Raw genomic sequence first — 14,280 nt, 5'->3', positions numbered from 1 at the left:
CGGGAGCTGGGCAGAGAGGCTCTCTGTGCCAGGGAATCTAAGGGTAGCACCAACAAACTCTATTGTCCGGGTAGGAGTCAGGGTGGATTTGTCCAGATTCAACAAAAGGCCTAAGATTTCAAAGAGTTTGAGGGCTGTGGTGATGTGGGCTCCCACCTGAGTCTCTGACTGCCCCCTCAGGAGCCAATCGTCTAGGTAGTGGAACACCTGGAAACCCCTTTTCCTGAGTTTGGCAGCCACCCCTGCCATACATTTGGTGAAGACCTGAGGGGCCATAGAAATACCAAAGGGGGGGCCATGAATTGATAATGGTCTGGGCTCACAGTAAACAGTAGGAACCTTCAATGGCGGGACGTAATTGAAATGTGAAAATAAGCGTGTTTTAAGTTGAGGGCAGCGTACCAGTGTCCGGGGGCTAAGGAAGGGATAATGTACGCCAGAGTCACCATTTTGAATTTTGTCTTGATGATGAAGGAATTTAGAGCTTTGACGTCCAGAATGGGATGAAGGCCCCCCTTTTGCCTTTGGAACCAGAAAATAAGGGGAATAAAATCCCCTGTTCCGAAACTCAGGGGTAATGCGTTCCACCACCCCTAGCGTGAGGAGATGATTTACTTCTTCCTGTAGCAGAGGCTCGTGAGAGGGGTCTCTGAAAAGGGATGGAGTAGGGGGCTGGGAAGGCAAGGGACATGTGGAAAGGGATTATATAACCCCTTCCCACTATCTCCAGCACCCATTGGTCCGATGTAACAGACCGCCAGGGCTGGAGGAAATGGGATAAATGGTCCCAAAAAAGTAGAGGGGAGACTGGTAAGATGCCCTTGAGGGTCCCATCAAAAACCCTGACGGAGTCCCGGGGGATTGTTAGGGGGCTCCTGGTTATTATTGGGGGATACGCAAGGCTGGCACCTGTCGTTCCTGCCATTGCCACTCCTGCTCCTACAGCAAGCGAAGTCGGAGCGTGGGCCCTGGGGAAGCACTCTAGGAACATTCCTATTTGAGTAGGTACGCCTCTGGGTAGGAGTGTACAGGCCCAAGGACTTTAACGTCGCCCTGGTATCCTTGAGGCCATGAAGCCTCTGGTCGGTCTGCTCTGAAAAGAGTGAGGGGCCCTCGAAAGGGAAGTCCTGAATGGTATTTTGGAGCTCCAACAGCACCCCAGAACCCTGGAGCCAGAGGGGGTGTTGGCATGCAGAATGTCTACAGTAGGATCCGAGTTATTGGAAACCTTCTCCGCTTGAACCCCCAAATTTGGGCCAGAACCATTGTGCACCGAAGCCGGTGCACTCTGGGAGGCCAGTGCGAAGTCCGGTGCCAGTACCCGTCAGAGCTGCTTCCAGGAGGAGGATCTTAAGGTGTGACTCCTTCTCACGTTTTGTCTTGGGCTTGAAGGCCTTACAGATTTTACAGGCTTCTGTAACTTGTGCTTCTCCCAGACATTTTAAGCACGATGAGTGTGGGTCACTGCATGGCATAGGCCTATTGCACTTTTTGCAGGGCTTAAAACCTTGCAGGCCAGGCATGTCTTGCTGTGGGCACACGGTGCGCCGCGGCGGGGAGCAATCAACAGAAACAACAAAAAAGTCTTTAACTTAAATTGCAGACACTATGCTGAAGATGGTAAGAAGGAACTCAGTGGGTGAGGTGGCCACAGCAGGCGTAGATATGGGCCAGTATACTGGCGCCACTCCAGGGGGGCTCCCTGCGGGCCCTAAGGGTACTGCTGAGGGAAAAACTTCCGATGGCACTTGCACAATGCGCGCACACACCTATATTGGAAAGCAATGAGCAATCACTCGAAGAACTACTCATGGCTCCTTACTTTGTGTATGCTTAAGAAGTTGGTTTGGTTTGGTTGTTGCTGACTCCTGGAAGGTTCCAATCCAGTGTTGACAGTACTATGTCCATTACTGGATGGCTTTTTGGCAAAGGGATGATTAACTAAGTCTTTCCTGTATGTTTAGACAGTGCACTACAGCTGTACTGTGAGACAAGATTTGCACAATGGAGTTTTGCAGGATAGATAGAAGTGGTTTACAAGTCGTTCTAATGATCCTGAGATCCATGATTTATGTGGAGTTTCAATTTGGCCTGGAACCAGGGCACCTGAATCTGTAGTTGGTTGAAAGAGACTTCTCAGGCTGTACTGGTGAATCTTGGATGAGTTTCATTGGCAGAGAAGGACAGAATGAAAACCCCTTTAACGCATTCTTGGAATATAGCTACTAATTTAGCTTCCTCAACTCTAGAATGAAACTGTAGCCCTCTTAAGAGATCACGTGATGTTTGGACAGGGAGCACAAACAAAAGGAAGCAAAACAAACAAAGGAAGTCTTTCTTCACACAACACACACTCATGGTGTGTAATCATTTGCCAGAGGATGTTGTGAAGGTCAAGAATACAACAAAGTTAAAAAAAAAGAACTGATAAGTTCATGAAGGATATGTCCATCAGTGCCATTAGCCAGGATGTCTTAAAGGAGAAGCTGTGTTAGTCTGTTACTTCAAAGCTTAAAAAACAAGTGGTCCTGAGCACCTTAGAGACTAAAAAAACAGATAGTATCATGAGCTTTAGTGGGCACAGCCCACCTCTTCATATGACAAATAAGTGCATTGTGCCCACAAAAGCTCATCATACAATCTATATATTTTTTTGAAGCAAAATGCAGGACAATGTAGCACTTTAAAGACTAACAAGATGGTTTATTAGATGATGAGCTTTCGTGGGCCAGACCCACTTCCTCAGATCAAATAGATAAAAATATATATTTTTTTGTTAGTCTCTAAGGTGCTACGACTCATTTTTTCAACTTTTTTTTTATTAGCCGGGATGAACAGGGATACAAAACCAGGCTTTGAAGTATCCCTAGCCTCTGTGTGCCAGAAGTTAGGACTGGGTAATGGGGAATGGATCACCTGATGATTGTCGCTGTTCTGTTACTTTCCTCTGAAGCACCATCCAAAGAGAGGATAATGAGCTAATAAACCATTGGTTCTTATCTGCTATTATATATACTGGCTATGTATTTCTTTTCTCAAATGTATTTGTTCTTGGAGTGACACCCACAAGGTAGCTTATATCCAGTCTCACCAGCCCACTGTGAAACGACTGTTCAAACTGGATGTCTCAGACACCAAAGAGCCACTCCTATGATTCAGCAAAACATCTAAGGGCATGTGGTGTGGACTTGTGACCTCTGACTCCATCTTTGTCAGTAACTTTCCATACAGAGGCTGTGGGTTTTATTTGCAACAGTAAATGTCCATGAACACTGAAGAGGATATAAAAGACACATGACATCTCCATTTTGCCGTGTGCCTGCTCTAAATCTCTAGACTGTGGATTTACAACTAGGGGTATTTTGGACTAAGAACCTTCCAATCTTAGATGTTACCAGAGAAACTTTTGGAAACCAGCAGACTATTCCATTACTGCTACAAACCTGATCTAACGATCTCACAATTATTTGTATGTATAGGATCTTTTAACCATTTATAACAATTCTTTTCTTAATACATTCTTAGTTAATTCACTCAGGATTGGCGGACATGATAGTTAGGTAAGATCTGAGATATATATTGACTTGGGGAAACATGTCTTATCCATTGGGATTAGTAACAACCCCACATTCGGTGATCTGGGGTTTCATTAACCTCTCACCGTATTAAACTTATCTGTTTGGATGGTAACCAAGGCCTGGAACGCGTAAGGGGGGCAGCATTTGGCTTCTTGTTAAACAGTGTGATTCTACTGGTTTGAACCAGTATGATTCTACAGACTGAACCACCAGCTTGGGAGGGGAATGTCTACTAGGTTTCTTGCAGTCTGCATTGAGTGTGACATTATCAGGGTTGTCCATCCCAAACACCTGTGTCACTATGACAACTTCCTGGTGACTCACTTTCATCCAGCAATTTAGATTTTTATAATGCCACCATCACCATGTTGTCTGAATAGCTCCCTGATCCTGGCTGAAAGGGAGTGCAGAAAGCATCTTGCCAGTGATGCTATCTTCTCAGATGGGTTGGGACTGACCAGTCAGTAGGCAGCCATTTGAGTCCAAATATGTCACAAACCTTGGGACCCTTCCTCACCATCCCTAATGGCACACAATTCTAAGTGCTGTTTACACAATAGAAGAAATTAAACTTTTCTCTTTTGTAGATAATTAGATCACACACAAAAAAATCCATAAGCAAATTAATCTCTCTCCTCTGCTGAGCTTGAGGATCTTGGCCTGGAACAGTAGGGTTTAGTTGGAGGGAGGTGGAGGAATCATTTTCTATCTACCTAAGATGAGAAAGCCCTCTGATTGCAGTAGCAGCTGTAGGTAAGATGAGAGGTTCTCCCTCCCCCCCCCCCCCCAATCTGCTTTTGCAGGAGAATCTCAGGAAATTCTTGTGTATTTCCCACGGAGCCCAAGAGATGCATCTTTCTGTGCAAACTTTATAAAACCTGTCCATATTGTATATCTAATGGATGACTTCATTCTTGGAAATCACAGCTTTTCAGCATCCACAAATTATTATGGCCATTGTTTTTCTATATATAGCCCAGGAGTTAAATTACATGAAGATGTAAGTGGTTATCTATCATACTTATTGAAAGCACTCACATGTGTTGGTAGCTGGCTCACACTGCAGAGACAGAGTCTGGAGGCTCTCTTCATCCATTTCCAGGTCCAAGTTAGAGAGGTACTGCTTCACTTTTCGTGCCATCTGAGCATCTTCATACAGTTTTTTGGCATTGAGAAAGGAACTGCGACGAACCCGCTTTTTGTGTCCTCCTGTTTGTGCAACATCTAGCACTGCTGCATTTGTACTGCCCTGACTGAGAGACCTGAAGTGAAGTGAGAAAGGAAAAATATAACTTAGTCCAGCACAGTATCACTTCATAAAGAGGAAACATGCAAAAGTTGCATGAATGTCAGTCTATGGTCAAAGCTTACATGCCTCATTCCAGTAAGTCAAACAGGTATAATAGACAGAAGATGAGGATCAAGAAATCTTTTTACTTGGTTAAAAAATAATTTTTGTATAATTAAAATAAAATAAGTCCCTGGAACCTATTTTTCTCCAACTAGGCAATGTCCCTTCACGCATCTAGAAAAGCATTCAAGCTAGCTCTCTCATGTAAGTCAACTACTGAGAAGGTTGGAGCATTAAGAAAAGCTCATGCAGCAAGGCAACACTGACAGACAACTGTAGCTGAGCCTCAAATGTAAATACATATTATCTAGAAAGTCTTCAACATAGTCAATTTGGTTTTATAAAAACTTAAATTTCATAATGAGGAAAAATGCTTTTTTTATTCCCTCACTTGAGTATGATGAGCTTTTTGTTAAACAAATGATCAATTAGTTAATGAAGAAATAAATATCATGCATTTCAATTGGTGTATGTAAATATGGAAGCTATCTGAGTGGCTTCTGATTTGTTAAGAGTAAAAAATGGAGTCTGGATTGTAGAGTGAAAATATAGTTAGTTGAGCTGTAAAAAACATGATACTTCAATTTTTCACATTGGTGGATTTCTTCCTCACTCATTTATCAGGCATAGGTAAAATGGTTGTAAATTTTAGTTGTACATCTATTACCATTCTATTTTGGAATTTCTTGTATATTATGAGCCAAACTGGTTATATTAAAGTCAATTCATGAATATACTAAATACACAGCCCTTCCCCATATCACACTCAAAAATATCTGTTAATAGTTTCACAGCTCTTGTGGTTTTTACTTCAAAAGCAAAAGCACCATTAGAGTCAATTTATTGTAAGTACAAAAGGGTTAAAAGAAAAATGTCAAAGCATCAGAAAATTAAAGATAGCAAGTAGAAAAACAATGCAAATGGTCAGAAACGAATGGATTGTCTGTGTGTGTTATCTCCAACCACTTACCCCAAACTCCTCCATTTCTTCTTCCTGCAAGTGAGAGCCACGAAGAGTGAAGCATGGGTTTAGGAAGAGACAGAGAAAGATCACAAGCTCAGAAAGAAAAGACCAGATCTCAGGACAAGCAGTACTAGAAGCCCACAAACTTTAAGAGTCTTATCTCAGTCGCACAATCTGAAATTAAAAACTCTTCCCGTTCAAATTGAGCGCATTAAACTGTTGCTACTCAAAACCTATCACTTCACATTCTCCTGCACTACTGATTTATGCTCAAGTTCAATTATTCCTATTTGTAGTAAATTGTGAAAAATTTAGATGGCCCTATGCTCAATATTTCATGCAATAAACTAGTACAGTATATATTCAAACAGGTTATCTTTATTTAGACTATGAATTGATGGGCTTTCATCATGGAACTGGGCAAAGTTGTGTCAGCAAAAGAATATAAAACACTGTTCCATCCATAGTAAGATCTATAATTCCTTTCTCTGGAGATATCTAAGAGTAGGTTAGATAAATATCTATCAGGGATGGTCTAGACAGTATTTGGTCCTGCCATGGGGGCAGGGGACTGGACTTGATGACCTCTAGAGGTCCCTTCCAGTCCTAGTATTCTATGATTCCTTTTAAAAACTGGTTTTAAAATGTGGATTCGATACAGAACTGTGATTACCTAAAAGTGTCACATGGTAGTGAGCAAGTCATCATACCTCTATAATGCTGTAATACAACCAGCGATACAGAAATTAAACAGTCCAATCTTGTAACTGAAAACCTCCATTGATTTCTGTGAGCGCTCCATGCATATGAAAGGATATGACCGAGGCCCCACATGCGTTAAGTGAAGACTCATCTTTCATTATTTAATTTGCAATGTTTCTTTTGTAAGGGCTGTGGAGGGCACTAGAGAAATACTTACTTTACTACTGATACTCAACTTTTTGTCTCAGTTAACTGAAGGTCTGTTGAAGACAAACTTACCTAGTTCTGAACATTACAGCAGGATCTATGTTCACAGAAGCCATTCGACCAACATGGCGAATTTCTTTTGCAATCATTCTCAGCTTCTCAAAATTGACCAAGCCTTCCACTTTTGAGTCATTTCCTATATTTAGTAACAAGACAAGTAAATCAATTACCAGCCTGAAATATCCATTTTATGCAGAGATAAAGAACCATGCTATTTTGCATTTACCTTCATGAAGAAACGTAAGGTCCTTTTTGATAACAGGGAAGAGTGGAATAATGGGAGGCTGTAGGTTTTGGCTGTTCAGGACATTACGATATTTTGCCATGTTCCTAGATGGATCAAACAAGTCTTGTAGATCTTGAAACAGCTTCTCGTATTTGCTTGGAAGTTTTTCCCAAGTAGTGCGGAGCCTTGCAACCGGTGCCAAATTCAGGCCACTGAAAATGGTTCATAAGGATTTTGTTTTGTTTGTCCAATTAAATAAAGACTATGCAAACTTCACAGAAAAAAACCCCATCAGACCCTAAATATAACACATTATACAATTTTGTGTAGCAGATGAATCAGGCAAATTGCTGCGGTACAGCAATATAACAAACAAGTGCAAATACTGGTAAGCAAAAATTGCCATTTGAAAAGGTACATTATAAAATCCATACATCTGTTATGAAAATGTATATTTTAGGTATAGATTTTATATTAGAAATAATAACTGATGAAATATAGACGACACAATATACTCTGATAAAACAGGTAATGCCTATGAACTAAGGGAAGCAATTAAGGATTATAAACAGAATTGGTATCTACCTCCTCTTATCTACACTTTACTATGCAAGTTTATAATCTGTAAACTTCTCCTGTAAACTCATGGGGCTCGTCTACATTGGCCCCTTTTCCGGAAGGGGCATGGTAATTTTTGAAATCGCAATAGGGAAATGCGCGGGGGATTTAAATATCCCCCGCGGCATTTAAATAAAAATGTCCGCCGCTTTTTTCCGGCTTTTAGAAAAGCCGGAAAAGAGCGTCTACACTGGCCCCGATCCTCCGGAAAAAGCGCCCTTTTCCGGAGGATCTTATTCCTACTTCAAATCGCAATAGGGAAATGCGCGGGGGATTTAAATATCCCCCGCGGCATTTAAATAAAAATGTCCGCCGCTTTTTTCCGGCTTTTAGAAAAGCCGGAAAAGAGCGTCTACACTGGCCCCGATCCTCCGGAAAAAGCGCCCTTTTCCGGAGGATCTTATTCCTACTTCAAAGTAGGAATAAGATCCTCCGGAAAAGGGCGCTTTTTCCGGAGGATCGGGGCCAGTGTAGACGCTCTTTTCCGGCTTTTCTAAAAGCCGGAAAAAAGCGGCGGACATTTTTATTTAAATGCCGCGGGGGATATTTAAATCCCCCGCGCATTTCCCTATTGCGATCTCTGAAACATGCCCCTTCCGGAAAAGGGGCCAGTGTAGACGTAGCCATGTGGTAATGTAATTATGGATCCACAGTCGCTCCTGGATTCCCAGACTATTAGTAACCAGCGATCCTTTCTCTAAATCTATACCTGATGATAGTGCAACGGCACAATGCATGTGCCTTGTCGCCTCCAGATGGAATTGCTAAAATAGGCTATATACTTAAGGAAATACAGAAGCTGTAAAAACTTGTGGTTTACTCCCTTCGTGTTGGGAAAAGGAACATTTTACACCAGTGAACCTGACTAGCTGTTCACTTCTGGCTGCAAAGGAAGTATTGATATCATCTATAATTCCAGCTACTGTTCAAGTCGTAGTTAACTGACAGGAAGCAGTTAAAATCAGCTGACATGGTGGAGTTAAATCACTCGTTTTAAATGCTTCAAGACTGACAAAAAAATTTCTAGCCGGGGCCTCTGTTCTGGTGTGTCTTATTGCTTCTGTTGCTCTCTTCAGCTCCACTTAGTGTAGAGTATTATACATTCTCCCACTAGGAACAATTTTTTTTTTTGGTCAACAGCTTAAGCTGCTAATAGTACAAAACTGCAATCAATAATATACACAAATGCAGGGTACACAGCACCTTTTGTGAGGTATCGCACATCCTTAACTCCCACAAGAAAACAGTGATTGAAGTCAAATAGCACTTCACAAGATGCATTCAGTATCTTGTAAGGATCAAGCATCAAGACAAAAATCCCCACAAAACCACCTGCTTTCTTATAATTGCAAATTCTTTTCACTCTCCACTGTCACCTATTACCCTTCCCCTAGCCAAAACTAAAATAGTAGAACTAGGGGATATATAATCTTTTTAATAACTCTCCTCCATACAGCTGCTGGATTTATTCTCACTCTTTGAGCATCCTTTGAATTTTTCTTCTAAATGTGACTCTGCCTTCCTTCTCAAAATTCTGGCTTTTCTTCTTTGCTCCACAACTTCTGCATTCCCCAATTCTGCTAGCCTCAGTTTTTATAAAGGTGGTAGGGGTGTAATTAATGTAATCAATTACTCGCTTCCCAGAGGCAGCAAGGGGCAGGTGGAGCAGGAGCTGGTGGAATCATCTTAAAAGCTGATTCCCTCCAGCACCATCCGTGGTGTCGCCTGCTCCCCCCCCCCCACCTCCAGCCCCCCGTGCTGCTGCCATCTACATGGTGCTACTGGGGCCCCCCATGGACAGGACTGCTGCCACAAAGCAGCCTCTGTCTGCGGCACGTGAACTGGCTGCAGACAGCGGCTGCTCCAGAGGGCAGGCAGCTCGGCTCAGTCTCGGCTCGCACCAGTTCCAGAACCTATCCCCGCTGCAGCTCTGAAGTTTAAAGTAGTAAAAAATGTAGTACATTTAAACTGCAGAGCTACATCGGGAGTAGGTTCTCGACGCAATCTGTACTGCAACCCTGCCTGGCTCTCAGTACATTTACACTGCATAACTCCAGCATGGATATGTCCTGGACTCAGCGCAAACCAGGACTGAGCTGGGCTGCTGTCCCTTATCGACTACTCGATTAGCCAATTAACCACATGTTAAAATCCCTAAAAGAGTTTCAAAGATTATTTCAATAAACATTTTAATATCAGGATATAAGAATCTTGGGGGGTGCAGTGGATCTCTTCTTATCTTTTTTAGGAGTGTCCAAAGCTGATGTATTAGTCATCTCCTTTTTATGTTTAATGCACATTTCTATTCAAACTGTCACATTACTACTAACTTGAACTGAATTCACCATTTAATACACACACACACACACACACACACACACACACACACACACACACACACACACACCATTTACCTGATAATTGCAAACATGGAGTTGAAGTTCTTGCATTCTCTGCAGTGTAGTGCTATCTTAATGAAATGTTTAATAATCTTCATTCTTTTTAGCTGGTTGGTTTCCCTTAGAATCTCAGAAGCTACCCAAAATGTTTCTTGGTTTATCACTTCTTCAAACTTTTTCAAGTTAGCACAACTGGTTTTAGATTTGAGTTTAAACAGGTCATCTATGTACTCTGTGGGTTCAATATTACGAAAGAGCTCAAAGTTTCTCATGGAAAGCTGCGCAGCCATCTCAATAGTACTAAGCTGCAGCAGGGAAATTTGACTTTCCCGCAATAATTCCTGAGCATCTTCATCTGAACACAATGTTTCTGTCTCCATGTTGTTTTTCAAGTAATACCTATAAAAATTGAATACCAGAATAAAATTTATAGCTATCATCATATACTATAGAACAATTAGAATATAATTAGTGAATATGCTCTAACTAGCTTAAAAAGTAACTTTGAAGTTATTTTGCAGTTACAGTGAAATAAAATTAACTTTGGCACAAGATGCCCAAATGCATCAGAATTTTTATTAAACTGACATAATATAAACCATAGTCTCACCTGCCACTTAACTGTATCCTATCAGCAAGCTTGGATAATTGATCTGGAAGCCTCCTTTGCTTGATTACTCCCTCTGGAGTGACAGACACTTCACACAAGGAGTATGCATCGGGAGTAGCAGTTACAGCAAACTCTCTGATTGCCTGAATGACAACTTCCTTCGCTGTTGTGTCCTTACTGATCATAATATAACGACTTTGTTGATCTGCCTTGAAAACCCTCAGAACTTGGTCTGGCAAATCTGAAGATGACAAGAAACACAAATACAGGTCTAACAATAACAGAAGTGCAGCCAGCAAAGGAGTTTATCTGCTCCAGAAATTATTTTATAGCACATAGCTCCCGACTGATACACATTCAGAGAAACTATATGGCTGAATCTCTCCGGCTTAAGGATTCACTTATGGAACCTTTACAATATTAGATGAGTGAGATCTTCATAAGATTTTGTGGAAATAGCAAATTGATCAGAATCCACGAAAGCAAGTAAACCATGCATCTTGGAAGTCTGGGTTTCTCTGGTCTATAAATGGAACTGCTTTCAATCTGGATTATATGCCACTTTTAGACAGATTTTGTGTAAAGACAGAAAAACCAACTCTCCACTCCAAGTCCTTGACTCCTATACTAAGAGCCCAAAGTGTGTGTGTGTAGATTTAGACAGTTTTAAATCCTGCAAAAATTAAGCATTTTAGCGCTGAGTTGTCCTTCCCATTATTGCCAAAAATGGAACCTCTGACAGGCCAGTAAAGCAGCACCTGAAATGAATGGAGATGCCTATCTCCTAGAACTGGAAGGGACCTTGAAAGGTCATCAAGTCCAGTCCCCTGCCTTCACAGCAGGACCAAGTACCATCCCTAACAGATTTTTTGTACTAGATCCCTAAATGGCCTCCTCAAGGATTGAACTCACAATGCTGGGTTTAGCAGGCCAATGGTCAAACCACTGAGCTATCCCTCCCCCTGAAGGGAGGTCTGATTCAAATAGCTGCTTTGGAGATTGGTTCTGGAACAAACTGGGCAAGACACACATAATTAGTATTTTGGTCTCTCTTTTGGGATCACTGCATTATGGTATTGCAAGTACTCTGGTGAATATTTTCAAATACGGGAACATAAAGTAAGGAACCTAAATTTACATTCAGATACCTGAAACAGTTGGCTGTTTTTCATAGGTACTGCATATCCATGAATTCCACACAAGTCAAAGTGAGCTGAAGGTATGCTATACCTATGAAAATCAAGCAATTGCTTCAGGTGTCTAAATATGGATATAGGTAACTAAGTTAAGACAAATTTAAAAAACAACAAATGGTCTGGTAGCACTTTATAGACTAAAACAACATATAGACGGTATCAAGAGCTTTTATGGGCACAGCCCACTTCTTCAGATAACTGGAGTTAAGACAGTTAAGTTTGAAAATGTTGGCCTTTCTGAGAATGATTTTCAGAGTCAACTATAGAACTGTATATACAACTGTGCGCTTGTGTTTTCAATCACAACTCCATGTATAAACTGAAGGTCACGGGGTGTGCAAATGGCCAGCAAGATGGATAGTTAAGGAAAAGTTACTCACCTTATGCAGAAACTAGAGATTGAGATATGTCCCACTATGGGCACTCCAGCTCATATGTGCTTTGACTAGAGATTTTTTTTTAAACTAGTATTGCCTTTTCACCCTGCACAAGCACTCTACACATTCCTATGCTCTGCACAGAATCCAAACAGGTCTGCACTAGTAAACTGCCCTCAGTTCAATTTCCACTACAATGTCCCATAGAAGAAATTTGGGGGAAGAGGGAAAGGAGAGCAGAAAAACGTCCATAGGAATACAACTTGAAGAACTCAAGTTACTGCACCAGGTGAATAATCTCTCTTTGTCGAGTAGTGTTTCTATGGATGCTCTACTTCAGGGGCCTTCTGAGCAATATCTTCAACTGGAGGAGGAAGCTTCAGAGTCAAGTCCAACATTGACGACAAGACTACTTTCCCAAAAACAACAGCTGGAAGAATTAACTACCAAAGACAATGCTGCAGCTTTGCGGATCCCAACAATGGGCATGTTTCTGAGTAATTTCAAAGAGAACACTCTTGTGGAATAGGCTAATGCTCTATGATAACAAAAACTAATACAACCAGAGACAAACACTCGAGAGTGTTTGGGTGGAGATTGTGAACCCTTTGGATCTCTTAACAATTGACATGACAGTCTGGAAATTTTCTAAATGGTCTGCTTCTGTCTAAATAAAAGGGCCCACATCCTCCTGACACTTAGGATATGGAAGGCAGCATTCTTTGTCAAGGTATTTCTGATCTTTCTGTTAAGGCATGTATTTTATGTGCTGCTGTTTGCTATGTTCATTCATCACTTCCATAGCATGAAAGCTAGTTCAGGGCAGGAACATAAAAACTCAGGGCCCTTGACTGGGATGTAATATTATTTTACAGGCATGCTTGCATGGTCATAGTATGACTACCAGAGTTTGCTAGATAATTTTGCTAGCGTTTAATAGGGCCTCCTTAATTGGCAAGCCAACATTAGCTGAAAATGACCACCGAAGAATGTCCAGCAGCTTGACTGAACTCTCTGACATCCTCTAAGGGCGTGGGTAAAGATTCTACACTACATTTCATCAACTGTTTAATATCAACTTGTGCCTAACTTTTAAAAATCAGCCCCTTTCTCTTATAGTATTAACTATATAAAACTAAACAACATAAGTAAACTTTTATGAGCTGAGACCTGCGACTTTATAAAACACTGGCATAAGAAACTAATGATCAGGAATTACATACTTTCAGTCAAGAGAAAAAGGCATTCAATACTTTAAATATGTATAAGATATTGTTTAAATAGCTGATAATACAATGGTTGCATTGAGCATTTTATTTCTTTATTTTTTTAAAAAAGTGAGACCTTTAATCTAAAACCTGAGATTTGAATATTTTTATAAACATGGGGGGATTGAATCTGGATCTAGAGATGAACCCAGATTTTTTTTCATTCTGTCTATTTTCAGTAGAATTAGACTATAAAAGCAAAGCTTTAGAACAGGGATGGGCAAGAAGCCTCTGGCGGGCCAAATCCGGCCTGCCAAGCCACAGAACCGCCCCATGGTCACCTCACTGGAACCTTTAGGTAGAGAACAGCTCAGACTTTAAACAGCCAGCTGCTCTCCACTCTGGATGGCGGAAAGTAAGGAGGGAGTCTTTGCACCCTACCCTTGGCCATCAGCAAAATCTCTCAGCTCCTATAGACCAGTTTCCAGCCAAATGAAACTGAGAAATTTTGCTGGGGGGCAGGGGACAGTGTGGGAAGCCTCGCTCCCTGCCTTCCATGACTGGAGCAGAGCTACATGGAGCAGCTAGCAGCCTCAGACTGCAGCAGACAGCCTGCCTCAGATTTCTGCAGGATGGCTGGCTGGGAGCCACCTAGGTAAGCGCTTCCCAACCAGAGCCTGCCTCTGGAATCCTCCTCCTCCCCCCAGATACATGCCACAGGCCACCACTCAAACCCTCTTTTCCCGGGTCACAACTCCCTCCCAGAATCTGCACCTCCTCCTAC

At 41.7% G+C, this 14,280-nt stretch overlaps 1 protein-coding gene across 13 annotated transcripts in view; it reads right to left on the bottom strand.

Annotated features, from left to right (window-relative positions):
- Window positions 1–14,280, bottom strand: part of RAPGEF2 (Rap guanine nucleotide exchange factor 2) — a 303,062-nt gene that overhangs the window by 19,947 nt on the left and 268,835 nt on the right. For 11 of the 13 annotated variants that reach the window (XM_075930136.1, XM_075930126.1, XM_075930135.1 and 8 more), the window contains 6 exons: window positions 10,716–10,956; window positions 10,121–10,504; window positions 7,089–7,300; window positions 6,875–6,998; window positions 5,900–5,923; window positions 4,617–4,840 (listed from right to left, as the gene is read on the bottom strand). In XM_075930136.1, the coding sequence (XP_075786251.1) occupies window positions 4,617–4,840; window positions 5,900–5,923; window positions 6,875–6,998; window positions 7,089–7,300; window positions 10,121–10,504; window positions 10,716–10,956 (1,209 nt within the window). The remainder of the gene's footprint in view (window positions 1–4,616; window positions 4,841–5,899; window positions 5,924–6,874; window positions 6,999–7,088; window positions 7,301–10,120; window positions 10,505–10,715; window positions 10,957–14,280) is intronic. The other 2 variants (XM_075930129.1, XM_075930134.1) reach the window with 1 other exon arrangement.

This window comes from Pelodiscus sinensis, chromosome 5 (genome assembly GCF_049634645.1).
Source record: "Pelodiscus sinensis isolate JC-2024 chromosome 5, ASM4963464v1, whole genome shotgun sequence".
In the NCBI taxonomy this organism is placed as follows: Eukaryota; Metazoa; Chordata; order Testudines; family Trionychidae; genus Pelodiscus; species Pelodiscus sinensis.
The sequence above is the reverse complement of the archived record's forward strand: the minus strand, read 5'-3'. Positions and strand labels throughout refer to the sequence as shown.